The following is a 14298-nucleotide window of genomic DNA, read 5'->3' as shown; positions in this document are numbered from 1 at the left end:
ACTTGAAAATATATGCGACTATAGAATTTAGGATACTCTCTGTAGGATACTTTCTATAGATAGAATATAATTTAGCCTGTGTGGTGACGGGTTAAGAATTTCACCACCCCCTTTCTTCCCGTGGGTGTCGTAGAAGGCGACTATGGGATATGGGTTAAATTGTGGCGTAGGCGAGAGGCTGGCAACCTGTCACTGCAATGTCACAGTTTCGTTTTCTTTCAACCCCTTATTTGCCAAGAGTGGCACTGAAGCTTTAGTAGTTTCATGTGTTCTGCCTACCCCTTTATGGGATACAGGTGTGATTGTATGTATGTATGTATGTATGTATAATTTAGGATACACTCATGTATGATACGCATATATTTTCAAGTGTTTTCAAAAATAATGAAAATCACGGACAAACCACGGACCCAAAGAGCATTAAATCACTACGGACCACTGCTTACAGTTCGGATCTAGAAAATTATGTAGCTAGTGAGTATTATTCTTTGAGCTAGACTGTAGGTAAGTGTTAAATAAATAAATAAAAAATATTATGAACATGAAAACTCTTTTTTCTACTCCCGAACTGTTATTCGTGATTTACAGGGTCGTGCATAGATCTTTAAAACCCTACATAAAAGTCTATTCCCCAAAGCCACCGTCCGCCGGCTTTCCACGCATGCGCGCAGTATCGAAAAAACTAAAAACGCATTGTTTGGCTCTGTAACCATGGCAACGTATTGCTATAACGATACTGCGCGCGTGCGCGGGAAGGCTTTGGGCAGCTGAGCTGATAGTGCAAACCTTTGCGTCAAAATACAGGAAACAGTGTGAATTTCACGAAAATTATTCAAGAAAACTATTAAAAACTCAGTGCATTGTCGTAGAAAAACTATTATATGCAACGGTGTTTAACTGAGTCAAAAAATACTCGTGGCGTCTTAATAACAATTTTCGGCTTCGCCTCAAATTGTTACCCACGCCACTCGTCCTTTTTGACCTCCTTTAAACGCCTGTTGCATAAAATACTATTTTCGATGAAAGCAAAATGAAAACTTTTTAAAGCTCATCTTACTTCTTTGTCATCTTTCATTACTTTTGACATATTTTGTGTTGAATATCGTTAAAATATTATTTATTTATATTTAAGTTTTTTGTTTAGATTTTAATTATGGCTTATTGGTAAGTAACTATAATTAAGAACTTAAAATCGGAGGCCATCGGTTCAAAGCCCATAAGTTTTCCAATACAGGGCAAAAATATCAAAGAATACATGTTACCTATACTAACTTTGTCAATGGCTAACCTTTGCTGCTTTTGATTAGCCTACCGATATTTTTAAAAAGAAATGCTAAAATGTATGTACCTAGGTGATTTCCAGACAGCCCAGACAGGCAAGCATAGTCTCGCGATAAATGATAAAGCATCAGGCCGTCCTTATCGCACTATCTGTAAGTGCGATGGGGAGGACCTGATGTTTTATCATTATCGCGCGACCATGCTTATACCACACCTCGGACACTGGCGATCAAATATATGAAAGAGGCGCGTTCCTAGCACACAGTCTAAGCTCGTGTAGGTGAACGCGTACCATGCTTGTATGAGTGAGATATGACAGGTCGACTGTTCGCGTTTTTGACAGGCGGTAACTGTGAGGTAACCGAGAGGGGGTGAGCGGCACTTTCAGCGGGGAGCGGGAGTGGCCATACTGTACGATAGTACTCTTTATTATACTGTGCTTATACGCCTGTTCTACAAGTTATTTCACTGTCTACCAGAAACATCTTCACTGCGGCAAATAGTATTAACTCGTAATTCGTGATTAACACAATTTCGTGTGTACAGTCAACCAATTGGAACCCTAGGCCACTCTACAACCATGTCAAATTAACAAGCAGCAAGAGATTTCTTACAATCTGATTTATAGCGTCACTATGACATAGTTCTACAGTGGCCTAGGGTTCCAATTGGTTGACTGTACCTTATTATGATCTTTCGACCCGGAATTGCATCGAGCATGTTAAAATCTCTCAAGGACTCTGTTCAAAGCGTACAGTCAGAGGCTGAGACATTATAAGCACATCTCGGACACTGGCGATCAAATATATGAAAGAGACGCGTTCCTAGCTCACATTCTAAGCTCGTGTAGGTGAACGCGTACCATGCTTGTTGAGTGAGATATGACAGGTCAACAGTTCGCGTTTTTGACAGGCGGTAACTGTGAGGTAACCGAGAGGGGGTGGGTGGCACTTTCAACGGGGAGCGGCCATACTGTACGATAGTACTCTTTATTATACTGTGTTATAAGACTTATAAGACAAATATAATTTATTTTCTAAGTAGGCATATTACAATGCGCATATGAACGTCAAATAAATAAAACTACTCCGGCTCTAACCCCTCAGCCTAGAGAAGATTTCAGTCCCCCCCTCAGTTGGAGGAGGGTATCCACTATGAGACCGGGAAGAAACTCAACGGGCCACTTCTTTTCAAATCATTTACACATCAGACATCCCTTGCGTTAGTTGCGTTAGTTTAAAGGGGGGTCTCCTCTCTCAGTAAAGTCGCCGTCAATAGAATTTGTAAACAATGTAAACAAACCTTGTAGTCAAAATGTCTTTAATTTCCATTCTAACTCATCAGATACTGGCTAAATCCATGTGTTATTTAATCAATTCATCTCACATTATGATCCTCAACCTTTAAAATAATAAAATTGTGCTAAAATATTGATATTTTATATAATAGTTTGTTTACATTGTTGACAATTTCTATTGGTGGCGATTTTAGGTATAGTATCTGACCATACATATCCACTTCTGTCCAGCTGTTCCCAATGCGACTTCACGAGCAACTTTGAGAGCGCTCTCATCATGCATCAGCAACTGCATCATGAGGATCCCACCAGGGAGGTGTTCAACCCCTGCGAATTGAAGGTAAGAATTTTTTTTTTGCAAAAATTTCATTTTTGCCACAAGCTTTTATCGCCGACTGCACCTTTCTTTCAACAGTCATCTACTGCTCTCCGAGATGTTTCTAAAAACCTATTACTCCATGGGGATACGACATTTCATAACAGAGTTCCTATGACCGCCTTTCTGCTCCATCATCTAAGAATCATATTCGATCACCACACTAAGTAAATACCTAAGTAAAACGCCTGTAATTTTTGAAAGAGCAAATAGGTTCAACGATACAAATCGACTAAGGGCCAGTTGCATCAAACACATTTGACAGACACATCATCGTCACGCAGCAGACGTCTATGGAACTTTCCATACAATAAAATTTAACGAACCCTTTACCGGTGACAGATGGTTACAAACTACGTATAGGACATTTTGGGAAACCCAGTGGATCTTGCTCAGCATCATGTACTCTATCAGCCTACCAATTTTTATCAAAATCGGAGACGTGATCCAAATGTACAAACTAACGGGAATTGCTGTCTAAGGGACCATCCACACACAGGCGACGCATGTCCTGAGACGCGGAACCTCAGTACATTTTGTATAGGAAGGACGTAAGACGGCCCCAGGCGACGTCCCTTGAGCGTCCAGTCCATCCTATGCAAAATGTACCGAGGAGACGTTTTTTTCAAATTACATTCGGGCGACGTGGCGCTGACGTCCGTTCCGCGTCTCAGGACATGCGTCGCCTGTGTGTGGATGGTCCCTAAGGCTTATTTTGGATTATCGCTTCAGCCGAGTAAATAATCAAAACGCCTGTAATTTGTAAAAGAGCAAATAGGTCCAACGATACAAATTGATAAAAAAAAAAATATTGATAAATAAATAATAAATAAGTTTTTACGTGGAATCGTGAACTTGAAATACTTAAATTGTTTTCAGAAAAGCCACACTCTACCTAGTTCTTCGGCCTCCACCTTCATCCGAGAAAAACCCAGCAAAGAATTCAAACGTGAGTACTACCAACACATATCGTCACTACTTTAAAAAAATCTCGTATCTCACGCTGTTCCTCAATGTTAAAACGCAGTAAGTCTATATGCATTCCATACATACTTACTACAATTTACTTTTCATTGACAGACGAAGATACAAGTTTTTTTTAAAGTAGTGACGATATGGAACTCCGTATAGACAGATAAAGTCTAAGAAAAAAATGTACCTCAAAACCATACAGAAAAAGGTACGGAGGCCTAGATGGCGATACACCTTTAGAGGACGCTCGGCTAGATGGCGCTAATGTTAATATTTGACATTTTAACATATATCAAGCTAAAGGTGCGTTTAAACGGCGCGTGTTAGCACGATCTTACGCGAGTCGAGCCGTCCGTGTAGATGCGGCTCGGCTCAATACGAACGCGAGCCTGTGCGTTTACACGGCGCGAGGTAGCACGATCCTACGCGAGCCGAGCCGTCCGTGTAGATACGAACGAAAGCCTATTATATTGTTGCGATTTTTGTGACCGAGATGTTTTGGGTTCCATATTGATGGTTCCTCTTCATATAATTCAATAAAGCTTTGAATCATATCATTGCTCCACTCCATAATTCGAACACATGAAAACGCCGATAAATAAATTTATAGTTTAAAAAACTCTAGAAAAACACGCTTTTATAAATGCACGTAAAAGCCAAAAATAAATTATGGATCGTTCAAGTTGTCTCTATTTCTGGGATGAAGAGTAAACTATGTGCTTTTAATTTTATTATAATATTTGATTGTAAAAGCGTGGGGCGCTGCAGTCGTGCTGCAAGTCCAGTTAGCGCGCCAATCTGTATAAACTGCTTCTCGTAATATAGTTTAACTTGATTTCTCAGCAAGTTATACAAAAAGATTTTCCTGTTACAGCGCCCCACGCTTTTACAATCAAATATTATAATTAATAAAAGCACAGAGTTTACTCTTCATCCCAGAAATAGAGACAACTTGAACGATCCATAATTTATTTTTAGCTTTTACGTGCATTTATAAAAGCGTGTTTTTCTAGAGTTTTTTAAACTATAAATTTATTTTATACTTTTTAGTCGTTAATAATGAAATATCTTTAAAATTTAAACATAAATTTATTCCAAGTAGGCGAATTTCGCAAGCCATTTGTGGCTAACACGTATTGCTACTTAATAATAATTAATACCACCTGATGTATAGGTACCAAGCTTATCGCAATAAAGTTTTTCATTGATTCATTTAATTTTAATTTTAATTTCAATTTCTATTTTATTGAGCCCACATTCTCTCCATCTCCGCCAGTGTGTTTGTATTGCATGGTGTTTTACCTGTCAGCTTTAGAACAATCTAGCTCTTCTATCTGGAGAGCACTAAGTAATTTTACTCTACTCAGGGCCACATGAGCCTGTCCAACCGCAAAAGTAAGGGACCCTAAATACACCACTGCGTAGTGCCTTGCATCTTGTGCACGGTACATGCCCAACTTGAAATCACTAGGAGTCAATGCCGGCCAGTGTCAGCCTGTGCAATCGATTAGGGTTGTGTGGGTTGGTTGAGCGAATTTGAGTTTCGGCAGGTTTGGGAAGAAATTTTAGCATGTAGGGAAAAAATCGCGATCGCGAGCGTAGCGAGCGCGAAATTTTTTTCATAGTGCTGCGCTAATTTGAAGATTAATGCAATACGGAACTTAAGGATTTCATCTTACTCTGTAAGAGGATAGAGACAAAGGGTTGAATTTTCTCAGTCGCACTCTAGTATATTTACGTTGGGTTGAACCTGGATATGGAACGTGGACGCGACATTTTGCTAAGCAACTAAAAGACTGATAGTGGCTCTGGGAACTGTCGACCTTCGCGACATGCTTAGCAGTAGCGTGGCGTGAAATTTTTCGTTGATAAAGCCACCCCCCCCCCCACCTTATTTTCGCTCTTAAGGGTCGCAAGAAAACCCACACCCACCTTTTTTATATACTACGTTAATCTTTCTTTTTTTCGGGGGCCGAGCTCCCCTTTATTTACTCTTAAGGGTCACAAGAAAACCCTAACCCAACTTATTTTTAATATTACGTTAATCTTTCTTTTATGCGGGGGGCTTCGCCCCCCGAGCCCCTCTTACTTTTGCTCTTAAGGGTCACAAGAAAACCCTTAACCAACTTATTTTAAATACTACGTTGATATTTATTTAGGCAATCATGGTCGCGCGATAAATGATAAAACAGCAGGCCGTCCCTATCGATGCCCGATGTTTTATCGTTTATCGCGCGACCATGATTGCCTGGCTGGGCTGCATATTTAAGGGTCACAAAAAAGACCTTAACCTGACTTAGTTTAGATATACTGATTCGGTCTTTCCTTTTTCCGCTCATAAGGGTCGCAAGAAAACCCTAACCTAGCTTAGGCCTCGCTTCGCTTCGGTCAATAATAGGTTTGTTATAACGTTGAAAACGTAACGTTCGAAGTTCATTACGTGGCCTTTCTCACAAGCGCAAACAGAACTATGATACGATATGCCATCATGGAATGCCAGTGCCTATCTTCGGGCTTCATTATCAGACCTTGAAACCTAATCGTGGTCAAAGTTCATTATAAGACTTTTCTAAGAAACCCAAAAACAGCTATGATAAGAAGTTCCATCATGTAGTTCCAGTTCATATCTTCCGGCTCCAACATCAGACCTTGAAACCTAATCGTAGTCAAAGTTCATTACAATACTTTTCTAAGAAACCCAAAAACAGCTTTGATACGATGTTCCATCATGTAGTTCAACAGTAGTACCATATTATTGTATTGTCATCAGCACGGGAAGCATGGTCGCGCGATAGACGATAAAATATCAGGCCGTCCCTATCGCACTATTTGTAAGTGCGGTAGGGACGGCCTGATATTTTATCGTCTATCGCGCGACCATGCTTCCCGTGCAGAACTACATACAGCTGCCAATTTTCATTACGCTACGATCCTTGGAAGATGGTTAAATTAGCCTCCGTAGATTCCATTACATAGTTACATACACGACGACCTAATAAAAGCGTGTTAAAAACTTAAAACTCGACTTCCGTCGTCGCGCGCTTTGTACCATCTGTTTAGACGGCGCGTATTAACACGAGCCGAGCCGAAGATGGCGCGCGCGCCTTTGATCCGTGTCGAAAAAACCGACAAGTGATGGATCGCGCGAACTTTGCCGAGCCGAGCCGAGCCGCGCCGAGCGTAGCTGTTTAAACGGCGCGTGGCGCGCCGGATCACGAGCCGAGCCAGGCTCGGCTCGCGTTATCGCGCGCCGTTTAAACGCACCTTAAGAATATGGGCCAAATTGTCAAAACTGAGGTTCAAAAGTTTTAAGCCTGTGTCGAGAGATGGCAATACTTACACTCTCTGTAATACTCGATCCTCTTTGGTATAACGGAACATTTAGCAGTGAGTCAGACAGATAGACGGACAGACAGACGGACAAAGTCGCGTCATACATAACGGTTCCTTCTGTACAGATACTTTAAATTACATTACTTCTAAAATCAATAGTTATTCTTGTGGTACAGTGCCAGCGCGGACGTCGTCAGCGACGCGGCTGTTTGAGAAGCTGCGCGCACGCATGGGCCGCGGGCGCACGCTGTTCTCGCACCCCGAGGACGCGGCCGAGGACAACACGGTGAGGAGAAGCCAAGCGTTTACATAATATATGCCCGAGGACTCAACCAGGGTAGAGCGGAATGGAGTTATGGCGCCTACGCCTTTTGATTACTTTTTTACAAGCTTTTATTGAACTTGCCTTGTTGTTATTTATTTATTTAATCTTTATTGCACAAAAAAATAGCACAGCGTACAAAAGGCGAACTTAATGCCGTAAGGCATTCTCTACCAGTCAACCATTAGGCAAAGCAGAAAAGTTGTAAGTAGGCGGTGCAAAATGTGATTAAAACAAGATAATTTAGTACTTTTAGGACATAATACATACAACCATAAATAATACATAATATATAAACATACACAAAATACATACATAATATTAATACAAATACATGAAAAATACATAATTATACAAAATATGAAATCAGATGAAACTCACGAATCAAGTTGTTAGTTACGATTGTTAGTTTGGGTCAAAACGTAGAAGCTAAATTTGACCCACTTCCCGGTTTCAGAATAGATCTGAAATTTTTCACACACATGTAAATCACGTGACAATGGTATGGTATCATGGAGCTGATCTGATGTTGGAGCAGAAAGGTGGGTCATAGGAACACTGTTACGAAACGTCTTATCCTCATCGAGTAAGGGATTTTTAGAAACGTCTCGGAGAGCAGTAGATGACTGTTGAAAGAAAGGCACAGTCGGCGATAAAAGCTTGTTCCAAAAATGAAATTTTTGCAAAAGAAAAAATTTAACAATTGGTAACGTGACTGTTTTTTCTATTCTTTGCCATTTTGTCGCCCCGGCTTGGCGCTTGGCGCCTAGAGCGGCCGCCCCTCTCGCTCTACCCTAGATCCGTCCCTGTGTATACCTGTACTTGTAGTGTAAAGAATTTTTTTTTTTCTCTTTATTTTGGCACAAACAGTCATTACATAAGGGTTACATTGAGTTGTATTACATATGAAAATAGACAATACAGTGCCGAAATCGTTGTAGAATTATAAATACATATTTTTGTTGCAACGGACCTGAGTTGGTAACTTATCTAACTTAATGTATACGGATATTACGGATAAAAGAAAGAGAGGAAGGACGTCCTAGCGCTGACCTTAAGATATAACTTTTACCAACACGGAAATGAGAAAGGAACGCTTTTTCGTGTTCTGTGATTACCAAACTTATAAGTTAACGGTAGGTATACCTACGTAACTACCACGTAAACTGTAAAATTAGATTTTCTTGAGAGTTTTAACTATAAAACTCCCGTGAGACTCATACATATTTAAAAATATTTTAAGCGGGTTACTCACGTATTAAGTCGATATAGCGTTAACATGTCGAACGCTATATCGACTTAATACGTGAGTAACCCGCTTAAAATATTTCTTGAGAGTTTCTAAATAACCATTTTTTGCTGTTTCCTTTTTTATATTAACACTAGTTTTTGCCCGCGGCTTCGCTCGCGTTAGAAAGGGACCAAAAGAAGCCTATGTCACTATCCGTCCCTTCAACTATCTTCACTTAAAAAATCACGACAATTTGCCGCTCCGTTTTGCCGTGAAGGACGGACAAACAAACAGACACACACACTTTCCCATTTATAATATTAGTATGGATATAGCTATCTAAGCTAGGTTTTTTTTTTAATTCACGAAACTGTAAACCTGAATGTATGGTTTCAATTTCAACTTTATATCTGCTCAGGCCCCGTAGCCGAATGGCATTTCTCCGACGCCAAACGAAAGCGATACGCCGCTGGCTCTGTCGCGCCAATACGCAAGCGCGATAGAGATAGATGTCTACTAGCGCTTCGTTTCGTGAGCGTTTCGTGAGCGATTGTGCCATTCGGCTAGCCACCCAGGTTTCCCGATATTTAGAGGGCTTGACAGACGACAAACATACAGACAGATGGACGAGCAGACAAAATGATCCAATCTCAATTAAAGAACCTTAAAAAGATAAATAGTTAACCTCATTCTTACATTTAGTCTATTAAAAAAATAAAAGATACCTAACACATTGTTTTCAGGATATGTGTATGCTGAGTGAGTGTACATCTAAAGCGTTCAAAGAAGATTTGCCGCTGACGATAACGAGAAGCGACTTCGCCAGTCACGAGCGATTGCAGAGAGAAATGTTTAGATGCCACCTCTGCAACTTCGAAGCTGACAGGTGACTGCTGACACATCTCGGACACTGGCGATCAAATATATGAAAGAGGCGCGTTCCTAGCACACAGTCTAAGCTCGTGTAGGTGAACGCGTACCATGCTTGTATGAGTGAGATATGACAGGTCAACTGTTCGCGTTTATGACAGGCGGTAACTATGAGGTAACCGAGAGGGGGTGGGCGGCACTTTCATCGGGGAGCGGGAGTGGCCATACTGTACCATAGTACTCTTTTTTACACTGTGCTGCTGAACTAATCTCGTAGCACTAGTATCACCTATAATAGTAGGTACGTAGTCTTGAACTTCAGCAGCTAAAAGAGGTCCTACCAATAATGATTTTAATGAATGATTTTACATGACACGAGCGAATACAAAGATAAATGTTTAGATGCCACCTCTGCAACTTCGAAGCTGACTGCTGATCTAATCTCGCCTCGTAGCACTAGTACCACAGTATAAATCAGCTTTCAGACAAAAAAACTAAATCTAAAGCGGTTCATCCGTTCGGGAGCTACGATGCCACAGACAGACACACACACAGACAGACAGACAGGCAGGCAAACAGACAGACAGACAAACAGACAGACAGACACGTCAAACTTATAACACCCTTCGTTTTTGCGTCGGGGGTTAAAAAAGAGTACTATCGTACAATATGGTCACACTCGCTCCCCGATGAAAGTGCCGCGAGCCCCTTCTCGGTTACCTCACAGTTACCGCCTGTCAAAAACGCGAGCAGTCGACCTGTCATATATCACTCATACAAGCATGGTACGCGTTCACCTACACGAGCTTAGACTGTGTGCTAGGAACGCGCCTCTCTCATATATTCGATCGCCAGTGTCCGAGGTGTGCCTTAGACCTTCTGCTCTAACGGCCTTTGCAATCGTCTTTCTCTTATAGCTGTTTTTTTTTTAATTATAAACTGGCCAGTGATTGACCTTAGTCGCACCTGATGGAAAGTGACGACGAGGCCGAGGTTGTAGCTCACTGGTTCAGTAATAGCCTATTCACTCTTGGCTTTAATACACCCAGATTGTATTCGCCCGGGAATACAGATGAGGGGAGCATGTTCCATTCACCATGTTTTCCCCATACATATAATCCACCTGTTTCAGGATAACAGTCCTGGACCGACACCTGCTGAACGACCACAAGATCGGCATCGACAACCTGCTGAAGCTGGTCATGGCGAAGACGAAAGACGCTCTGTCTGAGGAAGTCAACACCGACCCGTTCAGGTACTTTTTTTTATTAAATAGGCAGCACACGAGCAGACGAGCCGCCTGATGGTCGCCGCCCATTGACATAAGCAACATCAGGGGAGCCACTAATGAAAAGATGAGGAGTGGCAGGTTGGCGTGGTTCGGTCATGTAATGAGGAGGGATGAATGTCATATAGGCAAAAGAATGTTGGAGATGAATGTTGATGGATGGAGAGGGAGGGGTAAAGGTAAACCCAAACAACGCTGGATGGATTGTGTGAAAGAGGATATGAGGAAGAAAGATGTGAGTGTTGAGATGACGAAAGATAGAGGAGAATGGAAGAGGAAGACGTGTTGTACCGACCCCACATAACGTGGGATAAGGGTAGGAGGAAGAAGAGAGGGGAGCCACTAATGCGTTGCCGACCTTTTAGAACCCTAAACCTGCTTCTTGAAGAACCCCATGTCAGAGCGCAAGGGAAACACCTCAGAAGGTAGCTCATTCCACAACTTGCACGCTGTGGGCAAAAACGAGCGGGAGGCCCGTTTGTTCTTGGTTTGCCACGTGTCGAGAAAGTGAGGATGAACTTTGTTTCTTTGGCGGGAGGTGCGGTGATAAAAGCGCGACGGTGGCACCAAGTCAAAGAGTTCATCAGAACATTTCATCAGTTTGGGTTGTCCTTACGGACTGGGATCTCCAAACGTTCCATAACGGCCCTCGGAAACTTGGGTTTGGTCCGCGGAAGCGCGCTTCTTCCTGACAAAGTAAACGCTTTACTTTTGGTTGGCTGACTAGATTTTACCAGTTTAGTTTTACTAGTTTTTATGAGAGTGAAAGGTGTTAGTATGGAAATGATGGCTGATAGAGAGGAATGGAGGAAGATGATCTGCTGCGCCGACCCAAAATAATGGGAAAAGTGCAAGGGAATGATGTTTTAGGTACTAGTTTTTCAATCCACTAAATAACCTATCTAAGTTTCCTTGTAAAATTTGTGTCTACATATTTATTATTTTGAAAACATAAATCATACGATAATTTTCAGACGACAACCATACTATAAGCCCCAAGACACGGAATATCAGCTGCAAGAAGGCGAATTCATGGAGATGGTGTCCCCGAGAGTCAGGGTGATGAGGCATGCAGCGACTAATACTGAGGATACTATAGGTAATATATAAGGTGTAAACAAATTAGTCACGGATATATTTACGACTGATAGTACTCTGCTCCTGAAGTATATTTATGTATGAAACATCATAGGTTTTGTTATGTTTTTTTGGAGAAAATATGGAAACAAATGTGGCGTGTTAAAACACCCTGTTAATAAAATAATTAAATGAGATCTCTCTAGACACTGTTAACGTGACAAGAGAGACACTGTTAAACATCCTGACAGGCAATTACATTATAGGGAATGGTGATTTAGAAAATAAATTAAAATATTTATTTTGTTAAAGAAATGAAAACAAAAAATCATATGAAAATTTTGTTTTAATTTCTAGTGAAAGTTAATTGTTTTGATGTTAATTAATGTCCCTTAAAATATCCGTGACTAATTTGGAAACATAGTATATACAAAAACATATTATGACAAAACATATTATGGAAACATAGTATGACATAGTATATGTAGGCATAAATGTACTAAAAACCTCAGTTCCAAGTCCAGACTTTCCAGTGGCGTAGCGTCGATACAATTCGATTCCCAACGGGTTCCCTAAAATTCTTGCAGTATCTGTAGAAGTCCATACAAAACAGATCCCAAAAACCCCTCCGGCTTTACCAACAAAAAAATTCCCGCGTCGCCACTGAGACTTTCTAGCCCCGAGTGTTAGGCTAACAAAGCATGGGGTAACCAACTAGTAGCGAAGGCTTAGGTATAACAACCAAATATTCATCCAAAAAGTCACTGGGTTTGACATTTGGATATTGTGAGAGCGGGTTTTCTACTTTTTTTGGGACCCATATGCAAAATTATTAAAGCATGTGCTGTTAAACTTTAGTAAATGGAAAAGGTGACAAACTCCTAAACCAGCACGGGTAGAATGGTTGCGCGATAGACGATAAAACATCAGGCCGTCCCTATCGCACTATAGTAAGTGCTATAGGGACGGCCTGATGTTTTATCATTTATCGCGTGACCATAATTGCCGGCCTGAGGATACCAATCCATACTAATATTATAAATGGGAAAGTGTGTCTGTTTGTTTGTCCGTCTTTTAGGTCGAGATAGTTGAAGGGATGGAGAGTGACATAGGCTATTTTTACCTCTTTCTAACGCGAGCAAAAGCTAGTTATCAATAAAGACGAAAGGCACGAAATAAATAAAAAAATATACAATATATTAAACTAGCTTTTGCCCGCGGCTTCGCTCGCGTTAAATTCGAAAGTTGCGGAATGCTCCATACAAACTTCCACCCGCCATTTTAGAAAAGTAAGGAGTTAGAAAGAGACAAAAAGTAGCCTATGTCACTCTCCATCCCTTCAACTATCTCCCTTTAAAAAATCACGTCAATCCACCGCTCCGTTTTGCCATGAGAGACGGACAAAGAAACAGACACACACACTTTCCCATTTATAATATTAGTATGGAATCCATACTATGGATACTACATTTAGAAAATTCTCATAGACTACCTTACAAGTTACCTTATTTCTGGACGTCTAATCCTTAGGTACTCAAAGTTTTTACCCAATTCCTCCATTATTTTCAAGGTTTACCCGAAAACTTCAAGCTAATAACCAGCGAGCTAGAAAAGATGGTGGCCAACCCCCCCGATCAGCCCACTGACCTGTTCCAAAAGATGCAAACCCTCAATGAGTACATGTGCAAGTTCGTGGACTCCTCGAACGTGCTGAAGAAGGTATTGACCAAGGAGCTGGACACCAAAAGCAGGAGCGACCGGAGTGAACATCGCGGAGAACCCGTCTTCGATCTGAGATTGGGAGAGTAAGTGCCATATCAAGGTCAAAAACTAGTCAAATGGATCAGAGTCTTTTCAGTCTGTATTCGATGAACTCGACTCGTTATCACAAGATTCTCACCTCTAATACGATTACCAAAAACTTGTCAAATGGACCTTACGAGTCTGTCCAGTCTATGTGAAAAGTGAATTATAGTTATTTGTTATACAAGGGGGCAAAGTTGTATTTTAACGCCGAGTGTAGAATTGAAAAACGAGCAAGTGAAAGGATTCTATAGTTGAACCACGAGCGAAGCGAGTGGTTCGAGAATAGAATCCTGAACTTGCGAGTTTTTTAACACACGAGAAGTAAAATACATTTGCACCCGTGTGTAACACAAAACTTTTCCCCTCACTATAGCGAGGAAACTACAACGCAAAAAATGCGTTTATCACTGCTTCCAGTAGTTCCACAGGTGGTAAATCATCTTTA

At 41.1% G+C, this 14298-nt stretch overlaps 1 protein-coding gene across 1 annotated transcript; it reads left to right on the top strand.

The window, feature by feature from the left end:
• Nucleotides 1–2794: 2794 nt before the first annotated feature.
• LOC125238964 lies at nt 2795–13856 on the top strand. Its single transcript, XM_048146464.1, has 7 exons — nt 2795–2918; nt 3834–3903; nt 7436–7545; nt 9556–9698; nt 10815–10937; nt 11945–12069; nt 13618–13856. The coding sequence occupies exons 1-7, from the start codon at nt 2856–2858 to the stop codon at nt 13854–13856; spliced, it is 873 nt and encodes a 290-aa protein (XP_048002421.1). The 5' UTR covers nt 2795–2855.
• Nucleotides 13857–14298: the final 442 nt, after the last annotated feature.

Source organism: Leguminivora glycinivorella, chromosome 24, assembly GCF_023078275.1.
Source record: "Leguminivora glycinivorella isolate SPB_JAAS2020 chromosome 24, LegGlyc_1.1, whole genome shotgun sequence".
Lineage (NCBI taxonomy): Eukaryota > Metazoa > Arthropoda > Insecta > Lepidoptera > Tortricidae > Leguminivora > Leguminivora glycinivorella.
The sequence above is the reverse complement of the archived record's forward strand: the minus strand, read 5'-3'. Positions and strand labels throughout refer to the sequence as shown.

What these genes read in the sequence shown, in the direction of transcription:
- LOC125238964 (XM_048146464.1), top strand. Translation starts at nt 2,856, where the DNA reads ATGCATCAGCAACTGCATCATGAGGATCCCACCAGGGAGGTGTTCAAC. An exon ending in TGCAACTTCGAAGCTGACAG is followed by an intron (nt 9,699 to 10,814) that starts GTGACTGCTGAC and finishes CACCTGTTTCAG; the next exon opens with GATAACAGTCCTGGACCGAC. An exon ending in GTCAACACCGACCCGTTCAG is followed by an intron (nt 10,938 to 11,944) that starts GTACTTTTTTTT and finishes GATAATTTTCAG; the next exon opens with ACGACAACCATACTATAAGC.